Below are 17,110 nucleotides of genomic sequence, written 5' to 3' on the forward strand. Positions count from 1 at the left end.
TGCTACCGATGTTATACTCTCCAGTACTTTGCCCACGACAGAGCCCGCCTTCCTTACCAGCTTATTAAGACGTGAGGCGTCCCTCTTCTTAATGCTGCCTCCCCAACACGCCACCCCAAAGAAGAGGGCGCTCTCCACAACTGACCTATAGAACATCTTCAGCATCTCACTACAAACATTGAATGACGCCAACCTTCTAAGGAAGTACAGTCGACTCTGTGCCTTCCTGCACAAGGCATCTGTGTTGGCAGTCCAGTCTAGCTTCTCGTCTAACTGTACTCCCAGATACTTGTAGGTCTTAACCTGTTCCACACATTCTCCATTAATGATCACTGGCTCCATATGAGGCCTAGATCTCCTAAAGTCCACCACCATCTCCTTGGTCTTGGTGATATTGAGACGCAGGTAGTTTGAGTTGCACCATATCACAAAGTCCTGTATCAGTTTCCTATAACTGATCTATAATTCCCTGTTTTCTCTCTCCCTCCTTTCTTAAAAAGTGGGATAACATTAGCTCTCCTTCAATCCTCAGGAACTGATCCTGAATCTATAGAACATTGGAAAATGATTACAATTTCTAGAGCCACCTCCTTAAGTACCCTGGGATGCAAACGATCAGGCCCTGGGTATTTATCAGCCTTCAGTCCCATCAGTCTACCCAACACCATTTTCTGCTTAATGTGAATTTCCTTCAGTTCCTCTGTTACCCCAGGTCCTCTGGCCACTATTACATTTGGGAGATTGTCTGTGTCTTCCCTAGTGAAGACAGATCCAAAGTACCTGTTCAATTCGTCTGCAATTTCCTTGTTCCCCATAATAAATTCACCCTTCTGCCTTCAAGGGCCCAACTTTGGTCTTAACTAATTTTTTCCTCTTCACATACCTAAAGAAGTTTTTACTATCGTCCTTTATATTCTTGGCTAGCTTACCTTCGTACCTCATCTTTTCTCCCTGTATTGCCTTTTTAGTAATCTTCTGTTGCTCTTTAAAAGTTTCCCAATCCTCTGGCTTCCCACTCATCTTTGCTATGTTATACTTCTCTTTTATTTTTGTACTGTCCTTGACTTTCCTTGTCAGCCACAGTCACCCCCTACTCCCCTTAGAATCTTTCTTCCTCTTTGGAATGAACTGATCCTGCACCTTCTCTATTATTCCCAGAAATACCTGCCATTTTTGTTCCACTGTCATCCCTGCTAGGGTATCCTTCCAGTCAACTTTGGCTAGTTCCTCCCTCATGGCTCCATAGTCCCCTTTGTTCAAACTGACACTTCCAATTTTCCCTTCTCCCTCTCAAATTATAGATTAAACCTTATCATATTATGGTCACTACCTCCTAATGGCTCCTTTCCCTCGAGTTCCCTTATCAAATCTGGTTCATTACATAACATTAGATCCAGAATTGCCTTCTCCCTGGTAGGCTCCAGTACAAGCTGCTCTAAGAATCCATCTCGGAGGCACTCCACAAACTCCCTTTCTTGGGGTCCAGTACCAACCTGATTTTCCCAGTCTACCCACATGTTGAAATCCTCCATTACAACTGTAGCATTACCTTTGCGACATGCTAATTTTAGCTCTTGATTCAACTTGTACCCTATATCCAGGCTACTATTTGGGGGCCTGTAGGTAACTTCCATTAGGGTCTTTTTGCCCTTACAATTTCTCAGTTCTATCCATACTGGCTCTACGTCTCCTGATTCTATGTCACCCCTTGCAAGGGACTGAATTTCATTCCTCACCAGCATAGCCACCCCACCCCCTCTGCCCACCCGTCTATCCTTTCGATAGGACGTTTATCCTTGAATATTCATTTCCTAGCCCTGGTCCTCTTGCAGCCATGTCTCTGTTATTCCTACTACATCATACTTGCCAATTTTCAATTTCCAAAATCTTGAGTAACACACAAAATGGTGCAGGAACTCAGTAGGTCAAATGTTGACTGTTTATTTCACCTCCATAGATGCTAGCTGACCTTCTGAGCTCCTCCAGCACTTTGTGTCTGATTTCTTCAAATTATATTTACCAGTTTCTCACAATGATCTGTTTTTCTATTCTTCCTATCAAAACAAATTACCTCCCACTTCTCCATATTACACCACCTGTACCATTTCGTCCTTCATTCACTTAACTATTTTAACTTTTCTTCTGAGGCAGAAGATCAGAATCGAATCAAGTGTACTATGATGGTCTTATGTGATGTGAAATCTATTTTGCAGCAGCAGTACAGTGCAAAGACATAAAATTATGAAACATTACAAATTAAATAAATAGTGCAGAAACAGAAAGGAATGGCGCCCCATTCTGGAGGAATCTATACAATAAATCTAGGCTGATGCTCCAATACAGCACAGGAAGGTCACTGCACAAGTCAGTGATGCTGGAGTCTGGATGAGTCATTGCACCAATGTCCCTTCTGCTCTCTCAGATGGACAGAACAATCTCAGCGAAGGGCTACAGAGAAGAACAGGTATCAAGGAGTCTTAATGGTAGTGTCTTTATGACTCAGTCAAATCACTTTAACTAAATATCAGGCCATTTTCACTTTTCTGTTCCATGATACCTTGTTGGTTGCTGTGTTTCCTGTATCATTGCAGCAAGCATTTTTTTTAAAAAAAACCTTCATTGCCTGTAAAATGTTCTAAAGCTGTGAAATGTACTACATAAAAGTCTTCATTTATTTCAAATGTTACAACACATTATAAATTTGAAATTATTTAGTACATTTCCAATGAACTGTTCTTTCTGTTCTAATACCCACTAATGCTCAATAGCGGGGAGAAGCACTGATTAGTAGAAGTCCTTTCTAAATGGAAGCAGATGTTATAAGACTCAAATATCATTTATTCATGAAACATCCTATGAATTTTCTTTCATTACTATGGTTCTATTTTCTCAAGGAGGTTTCAATTATTTCAATCATTCATTCTGAAAAAGAAAAAAAATTGATTTATGGAACAGAATCTATTAGTGTGAAAACGAAAGAAGGAAATTGAATTTAATTCAGAATTGCAATTTACTGGGCTCAGCAAATGCTAGGCTGCTTTAGGCTGCCCTCATGTGGTAACTTACTCAAAGCTGTAGTTTCATTTGGACGTCAGCACTAGTACATTGTAACCACGGTAGTGCAGCGGTTAGCGTGAAGCTATTACAGCTCCGAGCATTCATTTCAGCGACATCTGTAAGCAGGTTGTACATTTTCCCTGTGACCACATGGGTTTCCACCGGGAGCTCTGGTTTCTTCCCACAGTCCGTAGACAGATCAGTTGGTAGGCTATTTGGTCATTGTAAATTGTCTTATGATCAGGCTAGTGTTATGTAGGTAGGTTGCTAAGTGGTACAGTTCATTAGGCCAGAAGGGCCCGTTCCTGCTGTATCTCTAAATAAAATAAATAAAATTTTAAAAATTTGGTCCCGAGTTATTATATAATGTAAAGGGAAAAAAACGAAACCTCATTGTGAAGGGAGCTGCCCATTTAAAATGGTGCATTCTCAGATTAACCTGTACTATCAATGCTTTTATATAATCTTGCCTTCAATGTAATTGACAATCATCCGATCAAAACATCAATAAGACCATAAGATATAGGAGCAGAAGTAGGCCATTCAGCCCATCGAGTTTGCTCTGCCATTCAATCATGGGCTGATCCATTTCTTCCAGTCATCCCCACTCCCCTGCCTTCTCCCCATACCCTTTGATGCCCTGGCTAATCAAGAACCTATCTATGCCTTAAATACACCCAATGACTTGGCCTCCACAGCTGCTCGTGGCAACAAATTCCACAGATTTACCACCTTCTGACCAAAATAATTTCTCCCCATCTCTGTTCTAAATGGATGTCCTTCAATCCTGAAGTCATGCCCTCTTGTCTTAGACTCCCCTACCTTGGAAAATAACTTTGCCATATCTAATCTATTCAGGCCCTTAGACATTCAGAATGTTTCTATGAGATCCCCAGTTATTCTCCAGGACTCCAGGGACTACAGCCCAAGAGCTGCCAAACATTCCTCATATGGTAATCCTTTCATTCCTGAATCTTTTCTGAACCGTCTCCAATGTCAGTATATCCTTTCTAAAATAAGGAGCCCAAAACTGCGCACAATACTCCAAGTGTGGTCTCACAAGTGCCTTATAGAGCATCAACATCACATCCCTGTTCTTATATTGTATACCTCTAGAAATAAATACTAACATTGCATTTGCCTTCTTCACCACCGACTCAACCTGGAGGTTAACCTTTAGGGTATCTTACACAAGGATTCCAAGTCCCTTTGCATCTCTGCATTTTGAATTCTCTCCCAACCTAAATAATAGTCTGCCCGTTTATTTCTTCCACCAAAGTGCATGACCATACGCTTTCCAACATTGTATTTCATTTGCCACTTTTTTGCCCAGTCCCCATAACTATCTAAGTCTCTCTGCAGGCTCTCTGTTTCCTCAACACTACCTGCTCCTCCACCTATCTTTGTATCATTGGCAAATTTAGCCACAAATCCATTAAACCCATAGTCCAAATCATTGACATACATCGTAAAAAGCAGCAGTCCCAGCACCAACCCCTGTGGAATGCCACTGGTAATCAGCAGCCAGCCGGAATAGGATCCCTTTATTCCTACTCTCTGTTTTCTGCCAATCAGCCAATGCTCCACCCATGCTGATAACTCCACTGTAATTCCATTGGCTCTTATCTTGCTAAGCAGCCTCATGTGCGGCACCTTGTCAAAGGCCTTCTGAAAATCCAAGTACACCATGTCTACTGCATCTCCTTTGTCTACCCTGCTTGTAATTTCCTCAAAAAATTGCAGTCAGTTAGTGAGGCAGGATTTTCCTTTCAGGAAACCATGCTGGCTTTGGCCTATCTTGTCATGTGCCTGCAGGTACTCTGTAATCTCATCCCCAACAATTGATTCCAACAGCTTCCCAACCACTGATGTCAGGCTAACGGGTCTATAGTTTCCTTTCTGCTGCCTCCCACCCTCCTTAAATAGTGGAGTAACATTTGCAATTTTCCAGTCATCCAGTACAATGCCAGAATCTATTGATTCTTGAAAGATCATTGTTAATACCTCTGCAATCTCTCCAGCTACTTCCTTCAAAACCCAAGGGTACATTCCATCAGGTCCAGGAGATTTATCCACCCTCAGACCATTAAGCTTCCTGAGCACCTTCTCAGTCGTAATTTTCACTGCACAAACTTCACTTCCCTGACACTCTTGAATGTCCGGTATACCACAGTGAGAGTGGGAAGGGGACAGGAAGAGGGGAATCATGTTCGGAAAAAGGGGGAAGGGAGATGGGAGGGAGCTGAAAGCACCAGAGAGACAATCCGTAATGCATAAACTAATAAACCAATTGTTGGGAATCAAATTACCTTGCTTGATGTCTCAGGGCTGGATGTATGGTGATGTATGGAATGTTCTGTGAGGATGATGTGCAAATCAAACCCTTCAGTTAGTCCTGACGAAGGGTCTCAGCCTGAAACATCGACTGTGTTTCTTCCTATAGATGCTGCCTGGCCTGCTGCGTTCCACCAGCATTTTGAATGTGTTGCTTGAATTTCCAGCGATTTCCTCGTGTTTGCATTTTCAAATTAAATGGCAGAGCAGGTTTGAAGAGTCAAGTGTCTTTTGGCTGCCACAAGTTTATATGTTCATACATACCATGGGTATGAAGAGATTATATCACATGTAGTAAGAGTTCATGGAGGGAAATACATTAAAGGAGTGGGAACTAGAGGAAGTCCTTGCAATGGCAAAGTTTTAGAAGTAGCCCAATGGAGTTTTTCAAGATGATAAGAAATGAGTGAATTGGTCCCAGTCTTGAGATCTGCAAAATCTCTTGCCTCTGGTATCTGTGTAGATGCTGCCTGACCTGCTGAGTTCCTCCAGCATTTTGTGTGTGTTATGCTGGATTTCCAGCATCTACAGAAGCTTTTGTGTCCCTAGTGTCTCCAAATGCTTTTCATTATGTGGAAAGCAGAGCCATGCACAGTAAAGTACTGTACAGTATGTGCTTCCAAACAAGGTTTGATAGGTTTAGTATAACTTCCCTGCTTTTCAAATATATCTGGTGTCTGTGTTTCATACATTAAATGGAATTATTATTGACTGATGTCACTGTTTAAATCTTAGTGGACAAATTCAGATACTTACTTTCTAAGAGTATGAGCATTTTTATTATTCTGATCAATTTGAAATCATCCACTGATACACTACTCAAGAGGGTAAATGTACACAGAGCAAAAGAACAAAGATGTTGGTCTGAATTTGTTCCCATAATCACTTCTAAGAATTAAACGTTAGTTAAAGCATGCATTGCTATCTTCCATGTGCTATACAACTCACCAATAGCTATTGAATAGTCTTGATTAACTTGCCTACCTTAGCATCCTTCAGTTTATCCCATTTAGGTGTAATGAAGTACCAGATCCCATCTCCGGCTCCAGGCAGAGTAATCCCACGGACCAGGAGGATGACAAGGACAACATAAGGGAAGGTGGCTGTGAAGTAGACAACCTGTAGATAGAAGGCGGAAAATGCAATAAAGGATTGCCAATCATTTCTTGAAAATCACAAGATCAGTAAATGAAAGAATTCCGTAACCCACCTTTCCCGATGATTTTATGCCTTTTGCCAGAGATAAGTAAACGATTATCCAGGCCAAGAACAGAGTCATTGCCAATTCCCACCGTATCTTCCCAGGATGTTCAATCCCCGCAGAAATTTGTAACACAAAATACCTGTTGGAAACATTAGCAATCATGAAAGCATTGCAGAGTTTGAAAAAGAGAATCTACACTCAGTGGCCTCTTTATTAAGTACAATAGTGGAATGCAGTGTGGCTTCTGCTGCCTCAGCCCATCCACTTCAAGGTTTGAAGGTTTGTACATTCAGGGATGCTTTTATGCACACTATTGTTGTAACACGATAACATTACGAGTCACTGTCACCTTCTTGTCAGCTTGAACCAATCTCCTCTGACCTCTGTCATTTCACCCACAGAATTGCCCACAATGGATTTTTTTTTTGTTTTTTGTACTTCTCTGTAAATTCGAGAAGAGACTGTTGTGCATGAAAACCCCAGGAGATCAGCAGCTTCTGAGGTTTGCAAACCACTGCATCTGGTACCAGCCATCATTCCACGGCCAAAGTCACTTAGATCACATTTCTTCCCCATTCTGATGTTTGTTCTAAACAATGACTGAGCCTCTTGACGATGTCTGCATGGTTTTATGTTTTGAGCTCCTGCCACACAATTGGCTGATTAGATATTTGCATTAACGAGTGGGTGTACAGGTGTACCTAATAAAGTGGCCACTGAGCGTATCTACCTATGTTCACTGTTGGTAAGAGGAGAAAATGGGAGAATACAAGTCATTTGTATTTTGCTTCACACCCATTTGTTTTCATTTATATTGAATGGAAAATAAAACAATGAAGTTGTCAAATAAGTTGCCAACTATCACCATCTCCATCTTCAAAGGGGCCCTTCCACTAACTGTACCTTTACCTCCTCCCTTCTCCAGAGGGATCGCTCCCCCTATGATTCCCTTGTCCATTCATTCCTTCCCACTAATCTCCCTCTTGACATTTACCCTAAGTGCTACACCTGCTTCCTCACCTCCTTTCAGGGCCCCAAACAGTCCTTCCAGGTGAGGCAAAACTTCATCTGAGAATCTGCTGAGGTTGTCTGTTGTGTCCGGTGCTCCTTATGTGGCCTTCACTACGTTGGTGAGACTCATCATAAATTCGGGGACTGGTTCGCCGAGCAAATCAACACCATCTGCCACAATGATTCCCATTCCCAAACCAGCATGTTGATCCTTGGCCTCTTCTTGTACCCTCAGGCTACCCTCAGGGTGCAGGAACAATACCTTATACTCCATCTGGGTACCCTCCAACCTGATGGTATGAATATCAATTTCTTTGTTGGGTGCTGCCCCCACCCCCCTCTTTACCTCTATTTCCCACTCTGACTTTTTACTTCTTCTCACCTACCTATTACTTCCCCCTGGATCCTCTCCTCCTTCCTTTTCTTCCTATTGCCAATTCTCCTCTCCTGTCAGATTCTTTCTTCTCCAGCCTCAGTCAGACCTTTCCCACCCTCCTGGTTCACTCATCACTTTCCAGCTCACCTCTTTCCCCTCCCCTACTTTTTAATTCAGGCATCCCTCTCAGTCCTGAAGAAGGATCTTGGTGAGAAACATCAACAATTTATTCTTTTCTATAGATGCTGCCTGACCTAAAGAGTTCCTCCAGCAATTTTGTGTTAATTGCTTTAGACTTCCAACATCCACAGATTTTCTCATGTTTGCAACTACCACCCACTTTGCAAGATCATGCAAAGTCAGGATCAATTCTCTAGAATTTTTACTTTGCCGAATATACTGGTCTGCATTGATTTAAAGTAATTACACATATAATTGAATAATTGAGAGTCAATTTGCTACCAGGGTGTTCACAGGTTATGAGCTCAGTGTGGAAATCAAATCCTTTTAAGATTTTCATTATTTGTTGTGAGAAGCTCTGTAGTTGCAAACAAGTTCACCATGCTATCATTATTTTGTGGAGGAATGTTGCATTTCAAACAATTTAGACTTTTTGAGAAAAGAGAAAAAGCATTTGAGATTGATGAAAGCTTATTTGCAGACTCAAGAGAGATGTAGGAGATTTGGAGCAATACCTACAAAATGCTGCAGGAACTCAGCAGGTCAGGCAGCATCTCTGGAGGGAATTAAATAGTCTAACAATGGAACAACACCTCATGTTCTGTCTTGGGCTCGAACCTGGCAGCATACAGAACAGTTTCTCTAACTTCTGGTAAACACACCCCTCTGTTCCCCACCCCTACATACACTTTTGATTTCCTTTATTTCTCTGGCCCCTTCACTCCTTCTCTTTCTCCTTCCTGACCTCATGACCTGCACATTACTCACTCCTTCCTCCCTCTTGTACCATACCTTCTTTCCTTTATCCTGTGGCCTACTGTCCTCTCCTTTTATACTCGTTTCTCCTGAGACCATGGTTTCTCGTGAGACCATGGTTTCTCGTGAGACCATGGATTTGCGCCTTGGAAGGTTTCCAGGGCGCAGGCCTGGGCAGGATTTCCCAAGCTGCAAGCCTTCCCCTCTCCACACCACCAATGTTGTCCAAGGGAAGGGCACTAGGACCCAAGCAGCTTGGCACTGGTGTCATCGCAGAGCAATGTGTTGTTAAGTGCCTTGCTCAAGGACACCAGCTGAGACTCGAACCAGTGACGTTCAGATCACTAGACCGATGCCTAATCCACTAGGCCACGTGCCAACACTGTCCTCTCCTATGAGGTTCTATTTGGGTCAGCCCTTTGCCTCTTCCACCCTCTCACACTATTCCCGATTCAATTCCCTCTCTCACCTGGATCCACCTATCACCTACCAGCTTGTGCTCTTCCCTCTCACCCACTCCATACTCTTTTATTCTGCTTTTGTGCTCTTTCTTTCCAATCCTGACGAAGGCTCTTAGCCCGAAACGTCGAGCATTCATTTTCCTCCGTAGATCCCACTTGCCATGCTGAGTTCTTCCATCATTTTGTGTGTGTGTTTTCCATTTCGCTGTTTACTCTTCACTGTTCATTTTTTTCCCATTAAGTTCTTGTGCTACACCTCATTCTTTTAGCAGCATATTCTCAAATTTCTGGACTATATAGACTTGTGGTAGTGACTTAAGTGAAAAGTCCTTCAGTTTTCCTCTCTCATGGTCTTGCCTTCATCTATTAATCCTGATTATATTTTGTAATTTCAATGCTAACAACCCTTTCTGAATTAAATTTCCCACTTACTTGAAGTATTCTTCACTCCCACTGACAAAGGTTTTGTTTATGGGTCTGCTGTAGTTCACCATGGTGAGGTTGGGAAAAGCAGAAATGCAAAACGATGTATTTTTAATCTGCACACTGTTGGTATCTTCAATCATACAAGAATCTGTTGGAACAAGAAAATCTTATTAATACATCATTATTTTTACTTCTGCTACTGAGTCTCTGAACTATTGACAAACATTTGATTTATTCTCTCAAGCCTTCAATGTCATGATAGTGAAGGCACAAAATACTTGTAATAATTTACTACTCAAAGAACTTCCTTTACCTCAGGACACTGAAAAATAATTTATTATACCTGCTCATTTCAGGGATCTTCTGTGAACTTCCTTGCACCTGCGACTTTGCAAAGGAGAATTGGCTCATCCACTTTTTCCATTAAACATACCAGAGTTTAAAAGATCAAGAATACTGAATGGAATAAATAAATCCAACAGATCATGTAAACATCCCAAAGTATCTGCAAGTTAGGTGTTCTTATACCGGATATTATTCTGGGTATCTTCTTGAATACCAAGGTCCATGGATTGGAAACTCACTGAATGAAATTGTTTATTCTCCTATTTCTGCCTTCATTGTGATGTGCTGGATGTTCACATCAAGGAAGAGCTTGGGGTTATAATGCTTTCTAAACAAACAAATTTACCATTTCTGATACTAATTGTATCGTGCTGTTAATATTATCCACACTGTCCACTGTTTTAATAGTCTTGATCATTGAGAGTATGCCCCTAAATGCTCTCAGTTATATTATCATGCAAACATATTATTGGTAATTGCCTTACATACACTTTTCCAACTTTAAATTCCTATCCAAGGGAAAGTTTTGGAAGTTAGCTGGAGCCCCACTTTTTCAAAGCCATAGTTAGAAGAAAGAAAGATTTTTTTCTTTGTTCACATTTCTCCCATCTAAATCTTGATACCAATTAAACAATCAGGCTTATATGCCTCATTGCCATGCATGTAGCTTTCTTCAAATAACACGTTCCAAGGAATATTGCAGAAGGCTTCCTCTTACATTGCAATACTCAGTGTGGATTGGGGCTAAGAAAATGTTAATCCGGCAAGAGAGATAAATCTGAAGTAACTACAGATTAGTCACGTTCATGGTTCTTTTATGGCTCTTTAGATGGGAGGCTGGTGTTCACACTTGACAATGAGCAAGCCCAGCCTACAGCAACATATTGGCGGCTACAGTAATTGGAAACCCTCTTACCTAAATTCTTCCAAAACCTACTGTATTTGAAGTTCATTAAATAAATGATGAGAAAACTCTTGAGTCACGGGATGAGGGCTTTTGGAAGCATTACCTCAAGGCCACATGTGTAAGTATGTTCCTGGGGTTAAATACCTACCTTTAAGCTGCTCAAAAACCAGCATTTGCTGCTGAGGTTCCAAAGAGTGGAGTCATGTTCCTGCTGGCATGCTGTGGGGAGGAAAATGGTGGCAACTTGCATTTTACTGTGGACTTTGTTGATGACTGTACTCTGCTGGAACAGTTCCTGGAATCAGCTTTTCAACCATTATCTGAAGCCTGAAGTATCAATGCATCTTCTTGTGAGGAACAGGGAAGGAAGTGGAGTAGGTTGAGTTCATCCCTACTAATGTAAGGTTGGAATCCATTTAAATAGCTATGTCTGACCCAGCAAACCAACATCTGGGTCATGCAGGTTAGTGCACCATATAGAAAGGTGTTGACCAATCAGACCAATTCATTGGTGTGCTAAACCTTATTAGCGACTCGGCATTCTTTTACATTTAGGATTATAACCTTGTAATCCAATATCCTAACAGGATGTGAGGCAGTAATAGTTTGTGGTGGTTAAGAGGGTGTAAGTTTAGCCAGCTAAAGACCCGCACCATCCTGTCAACTCTTGAACTATCCTAAACTTTACGATAGCCAATTTACGGGAGATTTTTTCAGGCTTAAATAAGGAATTGCATCTCAAAGGATTAAAATGTCAAAGTCACAAGGAAGAAACCTGAATGGATTTTTTTTCCCAGTTTGATTTGTAAATTCTCAAATTTGGAGGGGCTTTCCATTTATGTCAACATGGTTGACTAAAATGCACAATGCTGTCTACATTATGAAATGCTTAGAAGATGCAATGTATTACAGTGTGTTGTACTTCATCTAATATGGTATATGGTCAAAACATTGTGTTGCATTTCATGAAAGGCTGTAATCACTCATGACAAAGTCCACAGCACTGTGTGCTTTGCCCCACACAGCGTACGAGCAAAGAAAGTTAACAGGGAATATGATTAAAAGGAATGAAATTATGAGAGTATAGATAAGGGTAGACTGCAGGCAATTTTTTCATGTATTAGAAGTTGATAAAACAAGAGGACATTGACTTAGGATAAGGGGTAAGAAATATAGAGGAGGTCTGAGGGGGGAGTTTTTTCACCCAGAGAACAGTGAGTAAAGTTCAGGATAGTTTAGGACTGGTGGAAAGAGTAGTGGAAGCAATGTCATTGAATGTCTCGGAACAATATGCTGGAAGATGAGATTAATAGGGATGGGTGTCCTCTAGTCAGTGTGGATGTGGGGAGCCAAGTGACCTGCTTCCATGTTGTATGACTCCCTAACACTATGACAATGATATAAAATGATGTACCACTGGGGTCATGTATTATGTCACACAGTGATGCAGGTGCATGTAACATTGTAGAATGAAATCTGTTGTAAAACCTGTAAAGTTGAATGATGCATACATACCATATACAATGACAGTGTAGAATAGACTTTGCTGTTCGTTATGCAATTATTGTGCAGAAGTATATAGAGTATTTTGTTAAATACCTGTAATAGGATGGAGTATATGATGCAACTTTTTTTGTGCACAATGTGGAGCAAATACCACATTATAGATTGTAGCAGTTACCACACATCAATATCACACTGCATGTGGTTGTAAGTACCACACCTCAACATGCTTATGTATGATTTCTCATAGTGCAAAACCAGTGTGTTATACAGTACCTACCACATGATGTCACACCACATAACCGTGTGGACTGTATTATATGGAGCAACATCTACATATGATTCAACACCATGTGATATGTATTGTGTCACATAATGTGGTGTACACAGTGTAGAAACATATTTACATTGTATATCACAGTGTGGTATGATGAGGTAGATAATGTAACACAATGGGATAAATATCTTGTAAAACAGTGTGTTAGGTATTGTGCCACACTGTGCGGCAAATATTGTTATGTTCTATGCATATTTCTTTCTTCCCCCCAACAAAAGAAAATCTGCAGACACTGCAACTTCAAAGCAACACACACAAAATGCTGGAGGAACTCGGCAGTCCAGTCCTGATGAAGGGTCTTGGCCCAAAACGTTGTCTGTTTGCTCTTTTCCATAAATGCTGCCTGGCCTGCTGAGTTCCTCCGGCGTTTTGTGTGTGTTTCTTTTTCTTCACCAATTTTCTCTAGTTTGACGTAAGATCAACTGTGCATAGTAAACTCTAGCAATGTGTTGCCTGAAAGCTTAATACAGGCATAATGAACTTGCTTCTATATGTTTTAATAGATTTTTTTTTGCCCATTTAAGCTTATATTTGGAGAGAGGAAATTGATAATAGCCTGCAATTGGATTGAAAAATAACGCTACTATATTAATTCCTCAGTTTAGATCTAGGGAAAAAATAATCTCAGGAAGTTTTATAATTTGAAACTTTAAAAATATGATTCCTTTCAAAGTGCAGTGTCAGTATATGCATAATGTCTTACAATCTGTGAGGAAAAAAATTTAATCTGGATATCACTTCAACATTCCCAATAGAATGTGAAAATGATTTCCACGCTGTGTAAGTATAAAGGATGTTCACTTGAAGGTACTCTTGCTTTTCTATAACATCTTCCATGACCACGGGACATCCCAAAAGAATTTCATACATAATGTGCATTAAAATGTCATCATTGTTACAACACAGGATATCTGGCAGCCATTATGCACACAGCAAGAACCCACAAAAAAGAAACAACAATATAATCTCTATTAGTGACAAAAGTGTTGGTTCAAATGTCAGGGAGAACTCGCAAGCTTTTCTTTGGGAGTCCATCTATCTGAGAGGGTAGATGGATCCTGTGGTAGACACAGCAGCATTCTCTCAGCAATGGGAAATGTCAGGCTTGATTTTGTGCTCGTCTTTGGAATGAGATTTCAATCAATAGTATATCCATGAGCCACAACTATCAAGTCTTGTATTAATAGCATTAAATTGTGGAGCAGCCTTTCTCAAATCAGAAGTGCAATCATGAAAAAAGGGATTTTGTGCAATTGAATGTGTTAGTATGTAAAAAGACAAGGCAGAGCGTGATACATGCATTGAACATATATGTATTATACAAAGCATTGCATTTCTTTATAATCAAATATGCTTTAAAATCAATACCAAAGGCATTATGCATTACCTTTGAACTTCAAGCATGTTTTGGAGATGGGTGAAAAACTTGGAATGCATTACTGTCTGCTGTTATCTCCCAGCTGTTATCTTTAACCCACATTAGATTTATATTACACTGTGATTTTCCAAAGTTAGCAGCCTTCATTTTCCTACGGTTTAAGATTTTGTTTCTGTGAATAAATTAATGAGATCCATCATTAAGATTTCAGTAAGGCTAGGACAAACTACAGGAACTCTAAATGAAGTCTTTTATGGAACATGTATGTAATTAATTACAGTGACATCCAGTTCAAGAGCAAATGTTCTCCAATCAATTTGGCATAGGTCAGCTGGAGGGTCAATTTTCCAGGATTGTTCTCAAACAATGCACTTTAATTCAATTTTATAAAGTCACGCCCTGCTGAATCAGTGGAAAAATTCCACCTCTCATTTCTGCTATTTCCAGCTTTCAGCAAAATTGTATCATATTCGGGTCAGAATTTGTGCTACAGATCCAAAATCAAGAGGAGATGAGCTTACTTAAAGTAGCTTTACTTCAAATCTCACAGCCCTGCAGCAATAGAAGATACTCATCTTGACTGGATTCAAATTCACATCCCAAAGGTGAAGCAATTTTATTCTAACTTACTTTATCCAAAGAAGCACTTAGAATTCATTCACTTTCATAACCAAAATATAACTTTGACAGAGCGTTAAATCTGTGACCAACACTTCCTCCAAGCACTGCTTCCCTGCTGGGAGTATGTGAATTTACCCCAAGAATTGATGACAACTTTGACATGGAAGTTTTGTGGAAATCATTACTGCAAAGACTGATGTAATGTCTATTTTCTACATTGCTGACACTTTGGCAATCAAGTGCACTAACCCCAACACAAGCTACAATTCTAAACATGCCAAAAGCACAGATTGTTATAGAATGGAGACAGAGGCAGGGTAATTCAGAGTCCGAATGTTGCCGTAAACCAGAAAGATAATGTTTATACATTTGTTTAATAATATGTAAGATAAGTTTATATATCTTATAATCTTCTTTATAATGCAAATTGCAGTTTAGACTTGTTGTTTTTGATTAGTCAGGGTGTGAAAGGTCACAGAATGAATGCAGGAGAATGGAATTGAGAGAGATAATAAATCAGCTATGATTGAATGGCTGAGTAAAGTCAGATGGGCTGAATGGCCGAATTCTGCACCTATGTCTTATGGTTGTTCTTAATATAACTATATAATTTAAATAATTTATACTGTTCAATGGCATCATTGCTCTAGGTTTGTTATGAACTAACGTACAGTATAGTAGGTTAAATGTAAGTACAAACGTTTGTACTTCGCACTGAATTCTTATCTGAAACTCAAAGCTTTTTTCAAATTAAAGTTGCTTGAATCCTAGGCTGCTTGGTTATTCACCAACGTTCAGGTGGAAACTAATTTGGTTATCTGGAATCTCATTGAATTTATTTGCTTAATTGTATCTTCAGAGACATTAGATGTTGGTCCAATGATACTAGAACCTTAATGGTACATCTCAGTTATATAGTAAATACCCTGGAGCCGTTTCAACAGATGTAGATTTTCAACAAAAGGTCTGATTTTATGCTAAAGATTTCTATTTGCTCATGGCCTTATGGGAAAACACGTGCATAAACTTACTGGTCTATAGCTAGGAACGACGAGGAGGAAAAATTAATCCAACCCTGCTCCTAATCACTGTGCAGGACATTGTGAGAAGATCTGACAGAAATAAAATGTCTCTCTTTGGTGAGAGACAGTCTCACAGTACCTTTGGGTCATTGTGACTAGAACAAGACTAGTGTTGTTTTATGAAAAAAAAAGCCATGATCTTAATACCAGGTTGTGATGCAGGGAACCTTAATCCAAGAAGGAAAAAAAGATAATTATACTTATAAAAATGTCTTAAAACTTTAAGTGGACAATATTCAAAAGTGGGCGTTACATATCTGAAGTATTAACATTGAGAGGGGTTATTCTTTGGCCCTTTGCCCTCAATCTTGTGCAAACACTGCAAGACTGTATCCTTTATTGCTTACATTATAATCACATGACAATAACAATCACTGAGCACTATAGAGAAATATGAAACATTCGACATTCAAAGCATTCTTTAAAGTGATCTGGTGTGACCATGGTTTTTTGACATGTCTCGATTAAGTATCTGTCCATTTATAGCCAATAGTTCCAAAAGTGGAGCAGCCAATTTCTGACTGAAACTGAGACATAAACCATGCACCACATCTCTCTCATATGGGATGGTCTCCTTTATTAACCAAGCCATAGAATATAAGAGCAGGGAGATAATGCTGGCACGGTAAATAAAACTAGTTAAACTATAACTGGAGTAGTGCATACAGTATCCGTCTCAATGTTACAAGGAAGATGTGATTGTACTGGAGAGAGTACAAAAAAGGTCTGTGAAAATATCTGGAATAGAAAATCAGAACAACGAGGAAAGACTGAAAAGACTAGAGTTGCTTCCTTTGGAATAGATTGGAGACTTAATTTGTTTGTATAAAACTTTGAGGAGTCAGGATAGGAATGAAGGACCTACTTTGCTTTCCAGAACGATCAAAACCTGGGGAGTAGAGGTGTTGGGATAGGGGGAGAAGTGTGGTTGTAGATTTAAAGTACTTTGTAAACGGGTGGAAACTCCAACATAGACGGCCGCAAGCCCGGCTGCGAAAGGAGGAGGGCTAGACGTGGAGCTAGCAACCCCATCCCATACAAAAAAAACCCAGAGCTACAGAAACACCAGAAGAAGCTCTGAAGATCTCATCCCTGGGAGAGGAAAGATCTTCGCCTAGAAGATGTATGAAGA

The 17,110-nt window shown here is 40.1% G+C and overlaps 1 protein-coding gene across 3 annotated transcripts in view; it reads right to left on the bottom strand.

Moving 5' to 3' along the window:
• slc6a5 (solute carrier family 6 member 5) overlaps positions 1–17,110 on the bottom strand; it is a 70,070-nt gene that overhangs the window by 28,150 nt on the left and 24,810 nt on the right. For all 3 annotated transcript variants that reach the window (XM_073049747.1, XM_073049748.1, XM_073049749.1), the window contains 3 exons: positions 9,812–9,953; positions 6,602–6,734; positions 6,376–6,510 (listed from right to left, as the gene is read on the bottom strand). In XM_073049747.1, the coding sequence (XP_072905848.1) occupies positions 6,376–6,510; positions 6,602–6,734; positions 9,812–9,953 (410 nt within the window). The remainder of the gene's footprint in view (positions 1–6,375; positions 6,511–6,601; positions 6,735–9,811; positions 9,954–17,110) is intronic.

This window comes from Hemitrygon akajei, chromosome 6 (genome assembly GCF_048418815.1).
Source record: "Hemitrygon akajei chromosome 6, sHemAka1.3, whole genome shotgun sequence".
NCBI lineage: Eukaryota > Metazoa > Chordata > Chondrichthyes > Myliobatiformes > Dasyatidae > Hemitrygon > Hemitrygon akajei.